Below are 22259 nucleotides of genomic sequence, written 5' to 3'. Positions count from 1 at the left end.
ATAGTATGTTTGCACCATGTAAGCTAGGTGATGTTTAGTTTAACAATATTGTATTTTTCCCTTTAAGAAAGTAGCTCAGGGAAAGGGGCCGTGGCTTCTGGTCTGTGTAAGGACCTTTGTGTCTTGTTAAGGCTGCAGACGTTGAGGATTTGACAACTTAAGTTTGCACTAAATGATTAAGCATCCATGTGTCTCTCAGCAGGGGGTTGGTAAGAGGGCGAAAGGCCACGTGTGATCATTTCGCTCTCTCTCTCTCTCACACACACACACATGCACACTGACACACTCTTAAGTGCTTTCAGAGACAGATCTCCACAAGAGACCTGTAATGTACTGCAGACTAAAACTCTTGATGTATCTTTAGCCCTCCCTTTCTTGCCATAAAAAAGCAATCCGTTGGAGAAATGTGTTGTTATCCGTACTTTAAGGCTCATTTCCCCTCTCCACCATCCCTTGTCTTTGCAGGACAGTGACATCCAGAAGAAGATCGACCATGAGATCCGTATGCGTGACGGAGCCTGCAAGTTGCTGGCCGCCTGCTCCCAGAAAGACCAGACGTTGGAGGCGGCAAAGAGCTTGCAGACCTGCAGCACACGTATTATGGCCTATATGTCAGAGCTGCAGAGGATGAAAGAGGCTCAGGTCATGCAGAAGGTCACGCGGAGGTCATCAGACGCAGGGCCGATGGAAGATAGACTCCCGTGCAAAGGAAAAGTGGCCATCTCAGGCAAGTAAAACCTTGTCTAAACGCCTGGAGGTGATATTGTGGGATCAATTTATACAGGATTATGGAAGGTATTTGCTTCATTTATTTATTGCTGGATATTTAAATGCATACCGGCTATAGAGAACCTTGAATCTTAGTGATCCCTTTAGTGTTACTATTTAATGCAAAGCTCCTCTTTTCAGGCAGAGGCTGACTGGCAGATGCTGCCTATTGCAGTATGACAGCGGGCAGTCAGATGAATAATTATGGAGCTACTCTGTTTGCATTGCAGACGCACTGCAGGGAGATAATTCACACCTGGGACTCCAACACAAACGTTCACGTTGTGTTTGTTTTTAATTCATGATGAGAAGGTAAAATAAATTGTGTATATAGATATTAATGAGATGAGAGACCGGGGAACGTGTGTGTGTTTTGGGGATGGAGTTGCGTTTGCTGCACGTCTGGTACCCAGCTGGAGAGATACACAGAAGGTAATTAGCTGAGGATACTTTAGCCAGTGACTGAGAGCAGAATGGGTGAGGAGACGCACAATCAGATACACACTTCAGTTAGACAGCAAGGGTGATTAACATTTTTGTGGTCTAATCCCCTGTCTGTTGTCATTACAGATCTTCGTATCCCTCTCATGTGGAAAGACACAGAGTACTTCAAGAACAAAGGAGGTGAGGATCCAATTCTCTATGTGTGAATGATTTTATTGATGGGAGTATTAAGGATTTATGCCTGAAGTATTTATTAATGATTTGCTTTTGAGGGAATGGTTTGTGCCTACACACATAGTTATGAAATGGCTAATTCTAATCGGTTGGATGTTATATAACCCCTGCGAGTGCGGGACTGAAGAGCAAAATAAATTTGATCACATTTTTAAACACTGATGTGGACTTTGAGATTCATATTTGAAAAATCCCTCGACCTACTGAACTGTGCAGATGGATCATACAGTTGGGCTGTTCCTCTTCTATTCATTGACCACAGCACGGTTCCTGGAGCTGATTATTACAGTCTGTTGCAGCTCTACCAGACATTTTAGTATTTTCCAGGAACCGTTTTTTGTAGACATGAGGAACTCCTGGCAGCCCAACCTGACCCATCGCTCCGTCCTGCTGGCTTTGGCTCTCGGCTCTGAGGAGCAGCAGCAGGAGCACATTATTGGCAGGGCATTTGACATTAAATTAAGTAATTTAAGAAACTCCCGTTTTTATTTCTGTGGACTATTACTCTGTACCATTTCAGAGTTAAACATGTTATGGCGAGTCAGAATTCAGTGGTGCACTGAAAATATAACAATATTACAATATTTGCTTTCCTCTTGATAAAGTCCTGGCAACTTGAATGGAATTAATGTGCATGGCCTGTGCATATAAATTAACTCAAGATACAGGTAGTGGACTCTTAACAAAGCTTAATGAGACTGTTAGTCAAGATCATTTGGCGCATAGAGACATAAAACCTGGTTGGTGAGAACGAGCAAAGCATGTTCCTCCGTCACGTGTCCATCGCATTGTGAGCAGAGCGTTGAGCTCACACTTGGAATGTTAAGTGTGAATATTAAGTGTGAATGTGCTGTATACAGAGAAGCACATAAATAGGGAGATTTTTTTAATCTTTTAACCATTTTCTGCTGAAAATTTCTAGGGTTGGCTAAAGATTATTTTTCCCGCAGTATTAATTGAATAAAGATAGAGGCAATTACATTAAACACATCAATGATACCCAGAGTACCATTTTCTATATAGATGCCACAGTGTTAATATTTTGGTGTGTTGGCACAATGATTCACTGTAATTGTTACCTTTATTCATGCATGTTCAACAAGATATCACTCCTTCTCTAAAAATACACATGTATATTTTCACAATGTGTATATAAACAGCAATAGTTGTCATAGCTTTAATTGACTGCTGCAGGATTTAACACCTATTGTGCTTCAGTTTCACTGCTTGTTAGGAATTCTTAGCACAGCTGGCCAGTCCACAGATTGCTCAACTGAACGGTAGAAGTGCTCGTCACGCAGGTGGAGGAGCAGATCTTATTTCACCTTTAACTACTGTGGCAGCTATCTCCACTTTGGAAGTGGTGATCTATATGCTGCTGAAAAAAAGAAGAAAGTTCTAGCGGTGCAGATTAACAAAAGATGTCACATAAACCTCTCGTTTCTCTTATGTGGTGCCTTTAATCTTCATCCTTTCTTAGAGCTCCATCGGTGTGCAGTGTTCTGTCTGCTGCAGCTGGGAGGAGAGATCTTTGACACGGACATGGTGATAGTGGACCGCACGCTCACTGATATTTGCTTTGACAACACCATCGTTTTGTAAGTCATCCGTCTCACGCTGAAACACTAAAAATAAGAAAAACGAATATATCCATGTTAATCTTGTCTTGTACCTCTTCGCAGTAATGAGGCCAGCCCGGGTTTTGAACTGCGTGTTGAGCTGTATAGCTGCTGCTCAGAAGATGACTACTCAGCAGGCAGCACGCCAAGGAAACTAGCCAGTAAACTGAGCTCTTCACTAGGGCGATCAGCCGGGAAGAAGCTCCGGGCAGCCATGGAGCCTGGGCCATGTAGTCCTGTTAGCAACGGAGGGGCAGGTCCTCTTCTGCTGCCGGTTCCCTCCGTGCCGTAAGTTTAAGCTTTAGTTGGTTAGTTGAATAGAGAGAGAGATTCTATATATTCTTTATGGAAATCATTTCCCTTCTCCTTTTGTTGTGTGTTGACAGTGGCCCAAAGTACCACCTCTTAGCTCATACCAGCCTGTCACTGTTGCACGTCCAGGACAGCTTTCGCACACACGACCTCACCATCTCAGGCAACGGTGAGTGGCAGCCTCCTCCAATCCGTCTCCTCACCGCCGTTCTCTCTTCTCTGCCATTTCAGCCATCTGTCCGCTTTTTTTCTACGCTTCCCTCACTCATCACCGTGTCACTCTTTTTTTCGCATCCTAATCATTACCTTTAAACCGACTGATCCGCGCGGCTTCACTTCCCGTCCCCCTGCCACCCTTACTGTCGGTCTTTCCGTGTCCTCTGAAAGACAGCCATTGTCCCGGTCACAGTAATAAAGGCTGTGCTATGAGGTGACTGCTGCGTAAAGCTGTAATGATGTGGGCTAACAAGGGCCCAGGCCCTCAGACAGACAGGCCCCTAGTGTTTTATTCATTGGCCCTTCAGCCTGCTGTAAAGTTTTATCGCTGCACCTCATGACACGCCCTGCAGCTGCCGGTCTTTTATACCCCGGTGCCTTGTTTTTTGTTCTTAAGGGGGCAATATGATGAGAAGAAGAAGTGTTTGAAGGCACATGACTATACATGTTTGTGTGGGCAGCTTGAATGGCATGTGGAAAATACTGTTATATTTTTTCATGGTGTTTATTTATGGCCACGCTCTCTCTTTCCCTGCAGAGGAGTGTTCGTACTGGCTGCCGCTCTACGGCAGTATGTGTTGCCGCCTCGCTGCTCAGCCTCACTGTATGACCCAACAGATGATGAATGGATGTTTGAAAGTCAAGGTAAGTTGCCAGGTGTGTGTGCGGTAACTACGCCTTTCAGGGTTTCAAAAGACTTTTTTTTGTCCTGGTTATCCTTTTCTCCTCCTCCACATTCCTCCCCCTCTCCGTGTGTTGCCGTATTTCTTTGTATCTCTCTCGCTTTGACTTTTAATCCACACTCCACTGATCTTTTACTCTGCCCCACAGCAATTGGGAGGTGACCCTCAGAGTTGGAAAAAAGTGTATGCCGTTGTAAAAGGAACAAGCCTTTTCTGCTACCACCAGCAAGAGGATGTGGAGGCCAACGTTGAGCCAGCTTTCACTATTGCCGTCAACAAGGTCAGAAATCAGATAAATGAGAGAAACTCTCTGGAAAGGAGTACAGAACTCCGGAGGCTGAGCCAGACTGACATGACACAACCTATATAGCTGTGTTGTTTTTAGTAATGCTTGAGGCATCAGCAGTGTATATGGAAAGGATTTGGGTTTTTGGATTGGTGCCACTTTGAATCTCAAGGAAATCAGTTGACTCTGAGCCAAAGCAAGTTAGAAATGAGCTCCTCTCTGATCTGCTACTAAGGGCGCCCTTTGAGCAAGGCACTCAGCCCTCAGTTGCCCCCGTAGAGCTGCTCAGAAGCCAAGCATAGAAAACTCTAATTCTGTCAGCTTTCCAGTGTAACTGTGTTAACGTTGAGGAATGCTAGACAAGAGCAGGCATGTCCTGATAAAAGACTAAATCTGTTCAGTAAGGTCTTGAGTCTTTATAAATTCAATAAGACCAAGGGGTGAGTCCCAATTATATAACAACTATCATAATTGTCTCATCCGGTCGTTCAGACAGTGACGTTCTTGATCATCTTATTTCCTGTGTCTGGGAGTCGATGCCTCTGGGGCTTGTTATTCCTTCCATTTGACTCATCAAGTCTTTTGGAGCAGCTGACCCTGATCTCCCAGCAGTCTTAAAGCCTAGTCAGTCAGATCAGGTTGCCGTGATCCTTTGTCATACAGTTTTCTGTTCTAAAGAGGAGGGAGAGCAGGGTGACGATTAGATGAGTGGAACAACACTGCCATCTGGTGGTCATGAGCTCACATTTGTAGTAGAAGGAAGATGTGGGAATTCTGGGAGGCTGCATTATTTGTTGGTTAATTGCACATGGGGAATGGATTGGAAGAGGACTAATTAGTGATGGAGGGCTTATTTGTAGTGGGGAATTACAATTACAATTGCCGTAATAATCACATGTTGTTAATTCAGGAGTGCCGGCATTCTTTCCTGATTATACTAATTTTGTGGTTCATAACTAATCTTTGTTGCTCCCTTGTTTCAGGAGACCAGAATACGTGCGTCTGAGAAAGACCCTCACAGTAAAGTTCAGAATATCTGTATCAGTAATCAGTACGGAGGTGAGGAGGTCACACACAGCCTGACAACAGATAGCCGCGAGGACACACACCGCTGGATGGAGGCCTTTTGGCAACATTTCTACGACATGAGTAAGTACTGGCTAGGCTCTTACACGGAAGGTGTGTGATCATACAGACACTCATGCATACTACTTAGAGGACTCAAATTCAAGGACATACACTTGTATATTCTGGATCTGCTGCTTTAAAGTGACAGTTTCTCCAACTCTCCAACGTACAGGCCAATGGAAACAGTGCTGTGATGACGTAATGAAAATTGAACTGCCATCACCAAGGAAACCAGCTCCTGTCACACCAAAACAGGGCTCACTCTATCACGAAATGGGTACGAGCTCTCTCTGATTGTAACTTGCAAAAAATATTTTGCTCATTTTTAGCCGAGGAAATTATCCGGAAGAACAAACTGGAAAGCAGGGAAAGAACCGCTTTGCATGTGACTGTGTGTACCTTTTAATTCCTTGATGCCGTGTGCATGAGAGATGCTGTCACAATTAAAATTTCCTTTCTGAAATATTAAACTCACGCTCTCTGTATTGTAGAATAGATTGGGTTCTTTATCTGTGACGCTGACGCTCTATGTCTTCTGTTTCTCTGTTCCTCTTTGTCCTTTCCAATTTTCCTATTGTGTGCCGAATCCTTCACGGGCTCTGTCTTTTTTGTCCTCCTTTATTATTTCCTTCCTATTTTTCATCAAACTCCACCGTTCATTTTTTCTTAATCCTTTCATGCATTAACATTAATTTCCCCAATAAATATGAATCAACCATCATCGATTTCTCTCATGACCATCAAACGTATCAAAACTGAACCCAACTGGTTGTACTCCTCCTACATCCTTTGCACTCCACCCTTTTCTCTCTCGCCTCCCTCCTGGTTTTCCTAACCCCTCCCTGGCAGCCCCTCTTGCCACACCCTCCTCTGAGGGTCTCCTGCTGCAGGATAATGCCGTGTCTGCTGAGATTCGTGCTCTGCTCTCGTCTTATTACAACGACAGGTGAAGTACTGGAATAGGGCTCCATATAGATTTTATTGAGGTAAATGTTGCAGTCCGGGATTTACTGCAATTCCAGTATCAAAACATCATAATTAAATAAACAGCAGGATGTGCAGGAGGCATATTACAAGAGATATTTTGTTATTTTTCTTTCATATTCAGGACACTGGGCGCTATGCATTGCCAGACATCAAATAGAATTTGATGGCAATATTAACATTTCACAAACAGTGTATGTCTGTATGTTATTTATCCCTATTTCTAGTGAGAGTTTTAGCTATTTTGCGTTAAAATCATCACAATCCCTGCCCTAAGAAATAAAAGAATATTAAGAAACTTGTTCCAAATGTCCAAAGATTCAAATGTTAAGAACTTCCAGTTTGAAAAACCAGGCTTGAGCCCATTATCCAGCAGCGTAATAAAGAGGTTTGCTGCATCTCTCCTGCAGTTATTGAGTCATCCAACGACCTCAGCACCACGGTGTCAGACATCCTGGCTCGGAGAATGCAGGAGCTGGAGCTCCGCAGCCACTTGGGAACGTCCCCCACCTGGATGTCTGTGTTTGAGGAGAACAGTCCCAAAAGCACTGTCCGCCCCCGTCCCTGTACCTCTCGCCTCTCCGGCCACAGCCCCTGCATCCCTCATCGACCGCCCCGGAGCCCTCTGAGCCCTCACCGCTGCCCACAGCTGAGTCTGCTGTCCTCCGATGCAAGCCTGACCTCGGACAGCGACAGCCACTGCAGCACCAGCCCCTGCTTCCACCGCCATGGCTGGCCCGAGCCTTCTTCGAACTTCCCTCTCGGGTCATCTTCACCCTGCCGCCTGAGGCCACGCACTCTGTCGCTGGATGCTAAGCTCAGCACCCTTCGAGGGAGGGTGTACGGAGGAGGAGGCACCTTGCAGTGCCCCTGCCAGCCACCTCCCTCCTCGCTGCTCACCCCGTTCCCCATCTCCTCCTGTTCGCCTCGGTCACAGCGCAGCACGCAGACCACGCTCTCTTGCTCCAGCTCCACTTCCAGCAACAGCTCCAGCAACAGTGAGGGCAGCCACAGCCTTGAGTCGTCTGAGGGAGCCCCCTTCTCCAGGCCCTCCCCGGCCCGGCGCAGCCTCAGGAACCTCAAAGCCAGACTTGATCCTCGCAACTGGCTCCAAAGTCAGGTGTGAACTTGTTCCGCTCTGGCAGACATTTTACACTATTCTAAAGGCAAGAGTTAGAAGTTGAAAGCATGTTTTAACTGGCCTAACATCGATGTGAACAGTAGGGCAGTCAGCTAGGCCACATGTACAGCCCTGAGGAGGATGAGCTTCCTTTACTGCATCCTGGTGGAGGATGGATCATGAACAATCCTCCATGGGCAAACTGGCATGTCTTCTAAAACAAAGGACAGGTGACAATCACTGCAGGCGACTGCGTTTTGCTGGTTCACCACAATTTTTAAGGTGATCCAATAGTAAATGGGAGGTACTTTGCTTGCTTACAGATGTGTATATGGTCATGCTGCTTGGGAGAAAGTGATGCTAAGAGCTAAGGATCTGCTCTAATCATCAGGCCTCACGGGGCCTTCTGTCTGTCCCTGGACTCTAACTCTGGAACTGGTTTTGTTATTTGTTACCTTATGAGCAATCCAAATAAGGTTTCAAAATCATCTCTATTAATGCACTAGCAGCATTAGGAATAGTTGTTTTCTATTTGTATTGTATAGAGTTTGCAGTGGTTATGCTATGAAAGCCGGTGAGCATGTGGCAAGAAGAACATGTGGCATAATCCATCATAATTTTTCAAATGTTAAAAACTGTAAAGTGTGAAGGTTAAGGTGGGAGCTTGTATTGTCTACTGTGTCTACTTTAGTGTATGCATCTAAATATCCATACAACAGATGATTTTTGTGGTTCTCTTTAAATTACTATGCACCATTTTGTTTGTTTTTGCACATGATTCGACTTAAAGTTCAAATGTTTAACGGCTTGAGATCATTTCGAGATCAGATCGCCATGAATCTGGCAAAAGCTTAACTGGTTATTACTGTGATCTCTGATGGGTAAAATTCTGCCCGCTGGTCTGAACTGTCACACATACTTCCCACTACTGACGTCGTCAGTGGGGAATAGATCCCTCATGCACAGAACAAACACTAGAATAAGCTGAAATGTTTTGTTGAAAAGCCTTTCCTATGATTCTGCGACGCTGCAGCATTGTGGATTCTATTAAGATTCTCAGTTGCGGATTTTGGAATTTCTAATCGATGGTGTAACATCCACCAAAGAAATATTATGCAACACAGAGACATTTATTTGAGAATATTTTGCGGTGGCCTAGAATACCACGGCAACTTTCTATGAAGCAGAGTACTTGCATGAAACCCCAGTCAAATTATAGGTCAAGATAGTAAAAGCAAGAATAAACTAGTGTATTTACACTGCCATATATTTATATTTAGTACTGCAGGGGGTTTTATCACAAGAAAACTATCGTCCAACTCAAATATTGTGGTAGAGTCTTTGTCTGAGTACTCGGTCTGCATTGTTTACTGTGGATATTACTTTGGTTACATCCTTAAAACTGTTGAAAGTGTTACTGTAAATTAATTTTTAACAAATACACCTGTCTTCTGTTACATTCTTGATTTATTATACACGCAGCTATATTGATACATGATTACGTTAACAGATGATGTGCAGATTTGTTACATATAAATAACATTGAATGTTATCTTTCTCATGTTAGTAGGCTTTTTGTTCTGCATGTCTGCACGTCATAAAAGGCGAACATAAAATGAGAGATGTTTAAATAATATAAATAATAATTTTAATAAATGTTTTATCAATTTAGAAATGACTCTTTCTTCCACAACATTGTCACCATCAAATATGTTGAACTTGAACTTCAAATAATGAATACAAGGCCGTCGAGTAAAATTTAAAGTTCATAAACTATTTTAAATAAGGATGGAAGAAATCTCCTATTTACAGTAATACTGTAGCACAGAATATAGGAGTGTTAACAGGTCAAAGATGCAGTATTTGATTTCTGTATAGCAAACCCGAAAAGCAGACTGAGAGAAACACTCTTCCTTTTTCCACCAGTAAGTGCTCTGCTCTCTGAACATCCGATGGATCATATTATATCCAACTCGGCTCCTCTCTTTTGCTCTCCAGCTAAATAAATCTCAGGTGAAACCATCTTGTGGGAACCACTCAAGTGTGGCTTTCTGTCCTAATAGATGAATCAAGAAAGGCAGGCAGAACAGAGGCTTTATTATGAAGGTTTCGGTACCAAAAGCCTTGGATTGGTCCATAGTACAAAGCACTGTTACAAACGTGGGAGGTAGTCGACACGGAGTCTTCGCTGAGCATGGTGAAATGCATAGAGAAATACAATGGCCATACTCACTCGGCTTGCTCTTCGCAGTGCGGAGTTGTACCGTCGTTGTGCTAGTTTCATTTTACAACTGCTTAAAGTATAAAAATCATACAATATATTATTCAACCTAATAAATATTAAATAGCACAGAACAGAATCCCATTATATATACTTCATATTGTACGCTTCGTATGATGCAGATTATTGATTTATGCAACCCCATTGGGGCATTTTACCGAACATTTGGCAATTTTCTGATGTTGGTTGGATTACATGTAAATAAACAATGTTACAGATTAAACGGGGGCGTCTCCCCTCCATATTTAAACATCTCTCTTTGTCCACTTGTGCTTCCTTCAGCTCCATGGTCCCCTCTCATTAACAGGCACTCCGTGGGTTGAATGCCCGCAGCGCCACACCAGCCAGAGTCCCCCAGGCAAACGTGGAGAACTTTGCCGGGCACGTTGCAGCTCTGCTGATATATGTGGATGCAATCCGGTGAAGCGGCTTCGCACCAAAGGTGTTGTAGTGTCCTGGGAGGACTTGGTCCACCTGTTAAATGGATTTTTTTTTAAACTTATGATGTACAATACATAATACATGAATTCCTAAATCCTCATTCGAATGGATGACCAGGGTGACTATATCGTACAGCAAACCAATATGGTAAATCTTTGCATTTACATGGATTATACCATTTATTTTTTGACAAACAACACAAACACTGTCCTGTCATCACTGGGTATAATGGATTAAAGTCACCTATGTTCTACACACAATGGAAAACTGTCAAAATATAGTCAAAAAGTAACAAGACCACCATTTGTTTTTCTCAAAAATGTAACATTTTGTAAACAATGCGATTGGATACCTTGTGCATGAAAGCTCAATTAATCCGACTCAAAATATTGGTACTATGAGCTTAAATGGTTGGCGAGCCTCTGGTGTGTTTCAGTGTTACCTGTTCGCTGTCCACTAGCCCCACCAGGCGCTCACAGCTGCTGATGTAGTCACTGACGCGGCTGTAGGGCAGCCAGTCAATCATGGCGCCGTCGTACACAACGTCTCCGCTGAAGAGCAACTTATTGTCACGGTCGTGGAGGCAGATGCTGCCGCGAGAGTGGCCGGGCATGTGGAGCACCGTCAGCTGTCGGTCACCCAAGTTGATGACATCACCTGGAGAGATACAGTATTGGGTTTTCAAAATCATCACGGACATATATCCCAGGCTTACATCCAAACGAAATCCTTCTGTTCCTCATAAATGTGTGTTTTCTCTCATTTCACCTCATATTACTATGATGTGCTGAGTCAGGGAAATTGAGTACATCATTGATTTGTTCCAGACCAGATACGAGTCCCGAATTATAACAGAAGGGTGAAACAGAGCCACAGCCCTTCAGCAGTGGCTCGGAAGCAGCGGAATAACTTAAATCTGGAAAAAAAATTGTTTTGGTCCAGACCCAAACCAAAGCAGAGCTGCTAATCCTAAATGCAAAGACCTTTGTGATGACAAACCATGACAAAATTGAAGAAAATGTGGCTTTGTATGCGTGTAACTGCCAATAGCACTGTTGCTGTTGCATAATTCAACAATGTGAGGTTATTAATACTCTATGGGAAGCCTTTTATAAACTACGCCCCCTCTGCATTTTCTTGTCATCTGTCTTGGAAGTAACAGTGTCATAAGCACGCAGGCTAAAAATAGAGCTGCTCTGCAAAGAAATAATATGCACAGCAGCTGCAAACGGAAAAAAACGGATTCATTGTTGTCAGCACAGTTTTGCTCGGGAAAAAACTGAGCTGGGGTCCATTGTATATGTAATGAATCATTTACACCTGACTACTACTACTCCTGACCTCATATTGAACTCCTGCAAATACAACATCCTTTGTAACATAAAGCATCACTCATTAAGGCTCAGATGAAGAACGTTCTTATCACTGCGTTAGACCTGCATTACATATGTCAGATGACTCTATAATGCGCACGAATGTGTGTGTGCATTCATCTAGCAAGTCATTTTTAGTCTTCTACCCCATTCATTGTGCAGGTAAATGCTCCTGTGCTGAGCGAGAGCTTTTCTTTTATTTATAAAAAATACTGAGACTGGGAGCACCCATTAAATATGTTCTCATGGTATCAACCGTGATGCATATCCTGGGCAGATGCGTTGGGACCGTATATCACCTAGCCTTCGATCGCATCTCTACTCCTCAGACCTCCTATACCCACCCTCCTGCAGGATGTGTGTGGGCTGCACAGCTTTGACTCGGTAGTGCCTTGCCCTCCATCCCGGACTGGGAGCCTCCACGATCTCTCTGTCGCTGAGCCAGGTGGCCGTCTCGAAGTTGTCTCCGTTGACCAAAGCATCGACCTCGGCGCTGTGGACGCCCACTTGTTGGAACTGATGAAGACCACCCGAGTGGTCAAAGTGGGCGTGGGTGGCGACGGCCAGCAGCGGGTTCTTCCTCTGCGGGTCTTTGCCGAGCAGCCCCTTGCCGTCGATGTAGTCAGGTAAGCTCCTCAAACCCAGACCGGTGTCTATCACCACGTCCTGGTGGGAACCGCGCAGCAGCCAGATGTTGGCCCGGTTCTCCGACTGGTAGAACCGCTCCTGGATCCAGAAGAGTCCGTCTCCGAGCGATTTGTGAGCGTACCAGTCGGCTGCAGACATCCCAGTGCGTGCACATTCGTCGAGGCAAACTGCGGCGGGCGTTGCGTGCTTTTACGGGATTCGACAGGCGAGATTTGCTATTGACGTTAGCTAGCGGCGATTCTGTTTGAGGGATAGCAGCTGGCGACACACCCTTAGGAGGAGGAGAGCGCGCTGATTGGAAGATCACACCGGTGACGACAACATACTGCGCGCCGCTGTGTCGGCTCGAAACAAACCACGCCCCCTTTCGACGTCACCACGGGGGGGCAGGGCCAGTTGTAGTCCAGTTTACGCCGTCCTGCTGAGTGTAGCGTGGCTGCATTGAGATCATTGCAAAGCCGGAGCAAATTCAGCTGTACGTTTGGATTTTTTTCTGGAATTACTTTACGTGCCGAACAACAGCTCAAGTTGAGTAGCTGTTCGTGACAAGTGGTATTCAAAAGTGAAAACATGGAGACTTAGTACAGGCTAAATGCCGGGTAAACAGCACTGAAATACGTCTCCACGTTAGGAGCAAACTTCAGTCCCATAGTGAGTATAACTACTTTGTATGAGTGTTAATGATGGTGTGATTCGTCAACGTTGAACAACGGTTGGGGAAAAGGCTGCAGACGATGAACACGCTGCAGTGCGTGAACTTGTGCGTACACGTGTCGGACAGCGAGTTGTCTGACGGCATGTGGACTCATGCACGCATGTGTCGCAGGTGCGGAGGAGGCTCGCAGCAATGGCAGGCAGGGGTCGAGGGATCGGGGCCTTTTCCTTCAACGTCGAGGCTCTGGGCATCGGCAGGGGCAGCATGCCAGAATCCAGGGTGGGGCCCAACCCGCTGTTTCCAGTAAGTACCGATCAGCGCACACACACACACACACACACACACACAGACACAGACACAGACACAGACAGAGTTCGGGTTCTCAGGATAACATCTCACATTGCCATCTATTAAATTGTCCTCAAAATCCTAAGTGGAACAACAATTATGGGATTGGGGAATATGCCATATTTGTTTCAAAATCAGTGAGCCATGACCTCTAAAAAAAAGTAGAAAAATACCCCATTAAGTTTAAACAAAAGTACGATCTATGAAAAAACAACGTGTTTTGCATAAATGAAATATTACATATTTGTAGTTTTCAAATAAAAAATTGAACGGGTAAAACGTAAAAATAGCTAATATGTATGTCTCAAATAGAGATCATAGAAATCATAGGCCAGAGAAATTAATGACTTGTGTGTACCAATTGGCTCGTCTCCTTTACTGAGCATTATCCACTATCCTGTTAACGTTTAAGTGCATTTCAAGCACTTAGCTTAATACACACATGACCGCTTGATGGGTATTTTGCTCATAAGCCCATGAATGACTGGAATACTGTACTCACATAGTCAAAGGCAACATATCATAAACCTTCTCTATCAAGATGTCACAAGAAAGAAACCAACATTTCAGGTAAGTGTTTATCTGTATGACTTTGAAGGGATTGAATCGCGTGTTTTTTGCCTCTGTGCCCACTGATTTGGTCATATTTATTCCCAAACAATTCACCATAAACCCGATGCTTTTGAATTCCCTGTAGGTAAGTTGTCCATTTTGCATATTAAGCCTCGCTTTGTATGTGACCACCAAGGGCGTGATGTTCAGTGGTCAATTTCTTTTTCTTAACATCTTTCTTTCACATCTGCCCCAGAAGCTGTTGCAAACATATGCCCTGTGAAAAGTAGCATTACTGTCAAACATTGGTATTATCGCCGTCATCTTTCCTCCTCAGAATACCGACTTTAAGGCGGTGCCTCTGAAAGCGGGCGAGGATGAGGACTACATGCTGGCCTTAAAACAGGAGATGAGGGGAACGATGCAACGGCTACCGCACCACATTAAGCATTTGTCCAATAAATCAGGTGAGGAGCATAGTGCCTTTGAAACTTGACATCTGATGGAATTTCTATGACAAGACAAGTAGGCTACTTGGAGGGAAGATAATGCAGCACTTAGGAACAGAGACATTTCATTAGGGTCGTATCCGGGAAAAGGAAGGAGAGAAAGGCATGTTTATTGCAGAATATTGAGTTACAGATGCTGCCTCATCTGGCAGTTTTAATATTATGTATGTGCTCTGGGATAATAATGTCTTTTTCAGAGTTTTCTTGAGCTAAATATTAGGGCTGCAGCAACGAATCGCTAAAATCGATTATTTCATTATCGATTCGTTGTGTCGCGCAATTATTACGTCACTCAATGAGTTGCGGAGATGCGCGCGGAGCAAAAATAAAAATAAAGGCGCCGACCGACATAGAGGAAAGAGTAGCCGGCAGTTGTTGTGAGTCACATGACACAGGGAGAGACGTCTGTTCGACTTGTCGTCTAAGGTGTGTGAGCGTGGGGGGTCCCGGTCCACATTGTCCCGTTTTGACGTGAGGGACGTAACAAGCCTCCTGTTTACTCGTCATCCAGCTGATCAAGCTAGCGTTAGCTCGCTAATAACAGCAGTGAAGCAGTTAGCAAGACTAAGACACGTTTTTATTTACTCGCCTCTTTTGGACAATTCATTTTTCAATGTGTTGTCTGATATTTTGTGCTTTGTCCCATATCGGTTATTGTTGACAAATATATTTGTGTGTGTTGTACTTTTTAATGCTGTTATATATGGTAGTCCAGTGCGCTTGCGCATATACTGTGGGTTGTGCGGTAGTTGATGTTATGCCTGTAAAGGGAGACACATTAAATCAACTAAGAAGCCTCTAATGCATTTATTTACAAATGCCATTTTAAATTCATCTCATAGCACTTGGTTGTTTTTTAGCTGTATGCATTTACTTAACTTGCACTACAATGATGGTAATAATTTAATGAATATGCTTCAAGTGAACATGAGGGTGTGTTGGTGAGTGTAGTATAGAGAACTAGTTCTGATGAATTTGAAGTTCTGTTTTAGAATAAAGGGTTGGAAATTAAAGCTTTTTAATGCAGTTTTAAAAAAAATACGATTAATCGAATAAATAATCGACCGATTAATCGATTAGCAAAATAATCGTTAGTTGCAGCCCTTCTAAATATATATCCATAACAAGTAGTCGATTCAGTTTCCGTGTGTCTTGTCAAAAATTTGGTAGATTCATAATCTAGTTCACAAAAAGTGCTTTCTATTTTCCAAGTATTGCATTAACTCTTATCACAATGGGCTCGTACTTCATCTATTAAAGTATTGTTTTGGCACTAGTAAACGTGTGTGTTTATACACACGCGTGGAGAAGAGTATGACAAATTATTAAAACTATTTATTGTTGTTATAAAGAATTATGCTTAAGACCCAGTGGTTTGTGTTGATAAATTCATGGTTCTGATAAACTGCTGAATGTTGGGATTTGTTTTATACCGATGCAGAACTTTCTCTTGTTTACATGAAACAGAAGTGGAGAGATACACCGAGAGATACCTTAAGCAAAAACTGATGGAAGATAAGGATTGGAGTCCAGGTACTTGCATTAATTAGTGTTATTAGACTGAAGTCAATTTAAAATATATATATATATATATACATAAATTGAAATATTATTTGATTATGTGATATTTTAGAATGGAGCCTCCTTCCAAAAGAATTGATGCCCCAGAAGAAAAAAACTTGTACTAAACCAGGTATGTTAAACACACGATGAATGTCGTGCAGGGTTGCAAAATATCAGGGAACATTCAAAGTTGGAATCTTTCCATGGGAATTACCGGGAATATGAAGGAATTTGTGGGAATAAACTTAACGTAGAACTTAAAAGTAATTTAACTGTACTTACTTGGTTGTATATGATACAATAACATTTTGTTTTGTCATAAGCAGATATACAGGCAAACATTTCTAAATTGAAATTTAAAAATTATATTTTTCATTTAATCTACTTTTGAGTAGAACTTTATTCGTTCATTGAACCACAAAAACCTCAACCTTGAAAAAAAGTCCACTTCTAAATGTAAAATCAATTAAGCTTCTCAAGCCTCCGGTTTAATGTTTTACCCAACGTAGAGTTGAGAGAAAAAAATCATTTTGATTACAATAACTAAAAATATAGTAAAATATAGTTTTGAAATTACCTTTTTGTTTCTCAGGATTTCATATGCAGCAATTACTTGTATTTATGATAAGACGCCAAACTCATGGATTTTGATGGACCCCAAAAAGCGCAAGTAATCATGGTGATGATGTACTTTTGTCTGAACATACATACATCTTACTCTCACTGCTGTAAGAAGTTAGCCTGCCGTACACCAATGAACTATTTAAATGAACATGGCTTCTGGTTCTCAACTACATTTAAGTTCCCTGTTTATATGCTTTTGCAGAAAATTCAAATAAATTCCCGAGCTTAACTTCCCATCTAACGTTTCCCGGAAACTTTCCAGAAATGTTCTTCCCATTTGCAACCCTCATTTCATTTGTATTTCCTGTAAAAATAAAGACAAAATTCCCAAATCCAGTAGGTTCAAAGAAGAAAACTGTGAAGATATCAGGAAAAGACGCGGCGGATATGCTGAACAAATTAGATGTAAGCTTTTCTTTATTTGTGGTAATTTTAGTACTATTGTCCATCAAGTACTTATTCATAAGGCACAGCGTTTGTGTAGTACATATGAGCTGGTAATGCATATACATATGCACTTACCAAGAACCATGTATGTCCTTGTGAACTAGCAAACATTTTCTTAAAATAATTTATTGTTGACATTATTTCAGAACCTGGCAAAGAAAGATGAAGGAAACCCTGAAAAATCAGATGATGAGACCGAAAAGAAAACCGGGAATGCGGAAGAGGATGAGGAAGATATTGAAGAGGATATTGAGGAGGAGGATGTTGAGGAGGTGAGATTACAAATCCCAACCTGACATTGTTTTTTGGCATATTTGTTTAAAGCGAATCCAATTTGGTCGATGTGCATGAAGCAGAGTTTATATCGGACTCAATGTTTCTTTTGTTTACCCGTAGGAAAATGACTACATTGACAGCTATTTTGACAATGGTGAAGATTTTGCTCCGGACAGTGATGAGAATATGGATGGCGAAGCAACATACTGAGACCGTAGCGACCATGCAAACTCACTGCTGAAGGAAACCATCACTACGCGATTGCCTTGTGTGTGTGTATGAGAGTGTCTGTGTGTGTGTATATACGTTGAAAATAGTGTTTAACAGAGTAATAGTTTGTGTGATCTTGAGGGGCAGGTTTTCCTTTAAAGACTTGTGTAAATAAGAAATGCCACTCTGCTCACACTGGCAATAATTTATTCAAAATAGATGTATTTATTTTACAGCCTGTGTCACAATTCCACAGGCTGAAAGGCACATACAGTTAACACATGCTTTCTTCCGTTGTTCAACGTTGACAAAACATTAAAATAAAAGGAGTATATGACAAAGTATCTCACGTCATTACCAAAAATGAGTAGTTGTGGGAGTATTGTGCTTTTCCCATTTCCCTCACCGTGCTTTGAAATAAAGTAGAAAAGACGGTGTCTTTAGGAAAGCTAAAGGGCAAGAAACATTCAAGCAACCTTTTTATAAAACACAATTCAACTAGTACCTTTCAATACTGATAGCATACATATCTTAATGAATGTTGAAATAAATTAATACTAGATTAGACTACATGACAGCAATCCTACTCCCCCCATGAAAATAAGATTTTGCCTTGTTAGCTGTTGAGTGAGCTTCAATAAAGCCAAATCCAGTAGGTTAGTGTTGCAGTAAGTCTTTTTCAAATCCCTGGATATAGTTTGTGTGCAACTTGCTGAGAATGTGGCAGCATATGATAACATCAATGTTGCCAGTTTAGTTAACATTTTCCAATAGATGGATACATCGGCGTTGAGCAAAGCATATCATTTTTAGCTCATTGTTACTCCTAGATGAAAACTTAAATGGACAGACAAGGAATGACATTTATTTATTCCTCATTTCTCAACCATATCAAAATGAATTCCCCCGCTACAAAGTGACTTGTCAGATCGATCGCGTCGTAGTAGGTCTATAAAAAACAAAAAACTAAATTAACATCCACAATGGTTTTAGGTCTCTGAGTTACCAGCACATTTGAAAGGTTCTCATCCCTTTTATGTTTTCTCATGCCCTTTGTGTTGACCGTCAGCTGCTTTGTTCATATGTCCCTGTGGATCTCCATCAACCACGTTACCATCGTTGTGTCTGGGTCCATCACCTGCCTTATTGTCTTCAAAAGAGTGGTGTAAATGATTGCCTTGGAGGGGTCCATGAGGCCCGTTGTCATGAGGTTGTGTAGGATTACCATGATGGCTGACGTCTGCTTTAACGAGAACCTCATAGTACAGCAGATAAAAAACAGGCGTGACGATGCCAACAACCAGCATAATGGCCACAGCCGTCCACCATCTCATGCCCCAGTCGGCCCCATAATACGGGTCCTTTTTCTGGACGGGTTTGTACTCCACATCTCCTAGCAGCGGCTGCTGTAGCGTTAAGGAGGATACAACCTCGTTCAGACTGCTCCGAGACGGACCTGTGGATTTCACCAGCCGCTCAATGTCCTTGTCCTTCTCCATGAGAAATCCTTCCACGTTGTCGGTGGACGAGGAAGAGTCTGTGGAGGACTCGTAGGGAAGGGAGGTCACGGGTGAGATCTGGGGGTGGCGCCTGGCACCTGAAGGGGAAGCAGATTTAAGAGGTCCGGTGCTGTGAGTCTCAGTAAGGACACTGAAGCGCCTCACGGGAATCTTGACTGACCGCAGGGCAAAGAAGTCCTGCTCTGTCAAGAGATTGTTGGCACGCTTAATATCAGCCACCTAATAAACACACAGGAGAAAAATGAATTACAAATGCTGCTTACTGCCAAACTACTTATATTAACTGGTCTAAATATTGTTGATTCAAAGTCAACCATAGAATGCAGGAAAACTGCATAAATTATTAAATACAAGCAAATAAAAAAAAAAAACTAGCGAAATACAGATTAGAGTAGTAAATACTAGTAGGCAAATAATAGCATACTAATGCTGATTGCTATATATACAAGAAGGGTATGTTATGCGACCGCTTTCCTTTAAAAATGCAGTTTTTTGCAACAATGGTACAAAGAAGACTTCTGTAAATGTTTAGTCTCTGATCTTGATATTCACAATGCTCCAGCTCTTATTGTACATCAATTACTATAGATTGTTAAACTGATAAAGTAGATCAAATATTGTGAATTTAAAGAGATCAGATTGGCCTAGATGTAAAAAAACATACGTAGCCAAACTAAGTTACCAGACATGTTTTTAATTTGTTCGTGGTCTAAAAGGGCCAATGAATGTATGTACATGTGTTATGCAAGAAAAAAAAATGGATCTATCAAAATGAAGGTGAGTTGAGTGTTCACTCATCAAAGAGATTAAGAAACACACACAGGTCTTAGCATACACGTACCGAGCAATGGTACTGCAGGGAAACGCTGATCAGGGTGTCCCCCTCCTGGATATCTCTGGTCAGGTAGATAATATCGTCCATCTTCTCTCTGGAGGTGCTTCTCCGCAGCCTCTCTCTGCCGCGTGGCCGCAGCTCGTTGCTCTCCCCGTCCTCCTCCGAAAGGTCATTCTCTGAGCCGTTGTTTCCAAACAGATAGGCATGACCGCCATTAGCAGGCTGCACCATGCTGGCTGACTGGAAACCATAGTGCGGGCTTATACTGGACATTTTCCCCTTCACTGTACTGGAAAGAGCAGAGACGGGTCTGAGTAACAAATAACAGCATAGTACAGATGTGTTCATGGAGGGCACACGTACACAAAACCCCTCGCCATAATTACATGCAGGGGACTGTTTTGTGTTTTACACCAGTTTTAACTGCTGACTATGTGTACTATTCTAGCTGCCCATATCGGCCCACTGTTGTAAACAAACATACAATCATAATATATACACATATTTTAAAAGACTTTGACATCACCAAATAAAAGGTACGAAACCATACATGGGCATGCATTCCTTCCCTACAACCTGCTATTACGCTGACAATGAAGTTCAGTTCAGCCTAATTGAAAGAGACTAAAGTCAATGCCAGTCTTCAGCATGCAAGTGGCACTTAATGTAGATCCGATTGGGTCTCGACCACTAGAAGTCGTAGAATCCTCGAGAGGTCACTGCCTCCGCTTATGCCTGCTGAGTTAAGCATTACAACCACGACAACATTACAGTTCGAGCGTGATACCCAACAGGTGAACGTCTTCTTACGTTAGATACTGACGTATGCCTGCAGTGATGCAATTGCAGATTTTGTTCCGGATAACTAGCGTACTTTAAACGTTAGGTAATGTAATGTTAGCAGCTGGCAATCTAATACGTTCACTTGACACACGTCTAAGATCATCTTGTTTTAAAAAGGAAACGGGAGAGTGATTAACAAGGGTTAGGGTTATTTAAAATACAAAAAAGTGTCCGTAATTAAGAAATTGACTATGATCAACATTGCTAAGGCTAGACTCTCGCTCTACAAACGCCAAGTCGACATCGTCGTCCAGGAGGAATAACTAGAGTTAAATAACTTTAGGAACACAGGCCATCAAAGAAACGGCCTGAATAAGCTAATGTTAGCTTTTAAATTGAAATCGGATGATATCAAGATGTACAGTGCACATCCACAGTTCGCAAACTAAGAAACCGTCTGCATAAGCTAACGTCGGGCTAGTGCTAACTAGGGTCCACCATATGTTGTGTGACTAACGTTAGCAACGTTTGTACAGTCATATTAGTCAGTTGTCATAGTTCATCAATGACATATTACCTGAAAATGCAAGCCACGACCAGTCAATTAAACGGGATTATATCCATATTTCCACGAGATTATCTTCGGCCTCAGTCTTGCTTTTTTCTTGGTTGCTAGCTACCGTTGAACAGCTACCGCTCACGCCACGTCAACAAGATGTTGACGTAGTGACGTAACCACTGACGCCTCCAACATTGTCCTCTGCTTTTAAACCGCGAGATGGCGCTAAAGGTCAGCGTAGTCATTGCTGTGATTATTATGTGAACCAACAGACTTGCAACTTTTGGAATGAAGTTCGTATTATAATATTCAGTCAGACATTTAAACTAATATCCATACCAACAAAATTAATTGCTTACCTAAACTTAACTTTATTCATTAATTCAATTGAGTAAATTCAACATAACCAGTTGGTAGATAAAAGGCCAATTACCGGGAGTGCATGCTAACACAAGGTTAGCCTGTTCAGCACTTTGTAGTTTGTTCTTTCTTCATTATTCGTATTATTGGTATGTACCCATGCGATTGAATGTGCATATTGTTAGTTGCGTTGGATAAAGCCGTCAGCTAAATTAAAAAATGTAAATGTATAATTAAACTTAACTTAACGTTACAGTTAGCGTTAGCTTAGCTACATTAACGGTTAGCATCAGCTCAAATTACTTCATGCCTTTTAACTCAGCTGGCAGCCAACAACGTTGTGGCTTTGCAGAGAAACGCCCCTGGCTGGCGGGTTATGTATTTTTTTCAAATTTGAAATAACTAAATGAAGAAGTTTATGTTGAGTGACAACAATACAAGCTGAGAGCAGTTTACTCGGGTTTCTGCCTGTCCGGGCCAC

At 42.5% G+C, this 22259-nt stretch overlaps 4 protein-coding genes across 12 annotated transcripts in view; 2 read left to right on the top strand and 2 right to left on the bottom strand.

The window, feature by feature from the left end:
• rtkna (rhotekin a) overlaps nt 1-9469 on the top strand; it is a 46465-nt gene extending 36996 nt beyond the window's left edge. For 4 of the 7 annotated variants that reach the window (XM_040195291.2, XM_040195292.2, XM_078087620.1 and 1 more), the window contains exons 2-11: nt 466-727; nt 1339-1392; nt 2927-3044; nt 3129-3353; nt 3452-3546; nt 4132-4238; nt 4425-4556; nt 5546-5711; nt 5863-5967; nt 7085-9469. In XM_040195291.2, the coding sequence (XP_040051225.2) occupies nt 466-727; nt 1339-1392; nt 2927-3044; nt 3129-3353; nt 3452-3546; nt 4132-4238; nt 4425-4556; nt 5546-5711; nt 5863-5967; nt 7085-7800 (1980 nt within the window). In that variant the 3' untranslated portion in view covers nt 7801-9469. Of the gene's footprint in view, nt 1-465; nt 728-1338; nt 1393-2926; nt 3045-3128; nt 3354-3451; nt 3547-4131; nt 4239-4424; nt 4557-5545; nt 5712-5862; nt 5968-6539; nt 6637-7084 lie in introns of all 7 variants that reach the window. The other 3 variants (XM_040195294.2, XM_078087621.1, XM_078087622.1) reach the window with 1 other exon arrangement.
• Nucleotides 9470-9870: 401 nt separating this feature from the next.
• On the bottom strand, nt 9871-12821 carry mblac2 (metallo-beta-lactamase domain containing 2). Its single transcript, XM_040195287.2, has 3 exons — nt 12234-12821; nt 10959-11173; nt 9871-10549 (listed from the first exon to the last, which is right to left on the bottom strand). The coding sequence occupies exons 1-3, from the start codon at nt 12673-12675 to the stop codon at nt 10376-10378; spliced, it is 831 nt and encodes a 276-aa protein (XP_040051221.1). The 5' UTR covers nt 12676-12821; the 3' UTR covers nt 9871-10375.
• An 85-nt stretch (nt 12822-12906) lies between these two features.
• Nucleotides 12907-18062, top strand: polr3g (polymerase (RNA) III (DNA directed) polypeptide G). Of its 2 annotated transcripts, none has more exons than XM_040195288.2 (8): nt 12907-13188; nt 13364-13495; nt 14430-14559; nt 16069-16134; nt 16235-16294; nt 17126-17193; nt 17382-17507; nt 17632-18062. In XM_040195288.2, the coding sequence occupies exons 2-8, from the start codon at nt 13385-13387 to the stop codon at nt 17719-17721; spliced, it is 651 nt and encodes a 216-aa protein (XP_040051222.2). In that variant the 5' UTR covers nt 12907-13188; nt 13364-13384; the 3' UTR covers nt 17722-18062. The 2 variants fall into 2 exon arrangements, with proteins under 2 accessions (XP_040051222.2, XP_040051224.1); XM_040195290.2 differs by having other exon boundaries at nt 12918-13188; nt 17129-17193.
• lysmd3 (LysM, putative peptidoglycan-binding, domain containing 3) lies at nt 17912-22090 on the bottom strand. Of its 2 annotated transcripts, none has more exons than XM_040195286.2 (3): nt 21437-22090; nt 20083-20365; nt 17912-19460 (listed from the first exon to the last, which is right to left on the bottom strand). In XM_040195286.2, the coding sequence occupies exons 2-3, from the start codon at nt 20347-20349 to the stop codon at nt 18756-18758; spliced, it is 972 nt and encodes a 323-aa protein (XP_040051220.2). In that variant the 5' UTR covers nt 20350-20365; nt 21437-22090; the 3' UTR covers nt 17912-18755. The 2 variants fall into 2 exon arrangements, with proteins under 2 accessions (XP_040051220.2, XP_077943745.1); XM_078087619.1 differs by having other exon boundaries at nt 20083-20360; nt 21437-21596.
• Between the last annotated feature and the right edge of the window lie 169 nt (nt 22091-22259).

This window comes from Gasterosteus aculeatus, chromosome 13 (genome assembly GCF_964276395.1).
Source record: "Gasterosteus aculeatus chromosome 13, fGasAcu3.hap1.1, whole genome shotgun sequence".
In the NCBI taxonomy this organism is placed as follows: domain Eukaryota; kingdom Metazoa; phylum Chordata; class Actinopteri; order Perciformes; family Gasterosteidae; genus Gasterosteus; species Gasterosteus aculeatus.
The sequence above is the reverse complement of the archived record's forward strand: the minus strand, read 5'-3'. Positions and strand labels throughout refer to the sequence as shown.

Bases quoted from the DNA above. Each gene is read 5' to 3' on its own strand.
- mblac2 (XM_040195287.2), bottom strand. From the start codon at position 12,675: ATGTCTGCAGCCGACTGGTACGCTCACAAATCGCTCGGAGACGGACTC. The intron at 11,174-12,233 runs GTGGGTATAGGA...GTATCTCTCCAG, and splicing joins CACACACATCCTGCAGGAGG to GTGATGTCATCAACTTGGGT. The intron at 10,550-10,958 runs GTAACACTGAAA...TCCATTTAACAG, and splicing joins GGCTAGTGGACAGCGAACAG to GTGGACCAAGTCCTCCCAGG.
- polr3g (XM_040195288.2), top strand. From the start codon at position 13,385: ATGGCAGGCAGGGGTCGAGGGATCGGGGCCTTTTCCTTCAACGTCGAG. The intron at 16,135-16,234 runs GTACTTGCATTA...GTGATATTTTAG, and splicing joins AGATAAGGATTGGAGTCCAG to AATGGAGCCTCCTTCCAAAA. The intron at 16,295-17,125 runs GTATGTTAAACA...TCCCAAATCCAG, and splicing joins AAAAACTTGTACTAAACCAG to TAGGTTCAAAGAAGAAAACT.
- lysmd3 (XM_040195286.2), bottom strand. From the start codon at position 20,349: ATGTCCAGTATAAGCCCGCACTATGGTTTCCAGTCAGCCAGCATGGTG. The intron at 19,461-20,082 runs GTACGTGTATGC...TGTGTTTATTAG, and splicing joins CCCTGCAGTACCATTGCTCG to GTGGCTGATATTAAGCGTGC.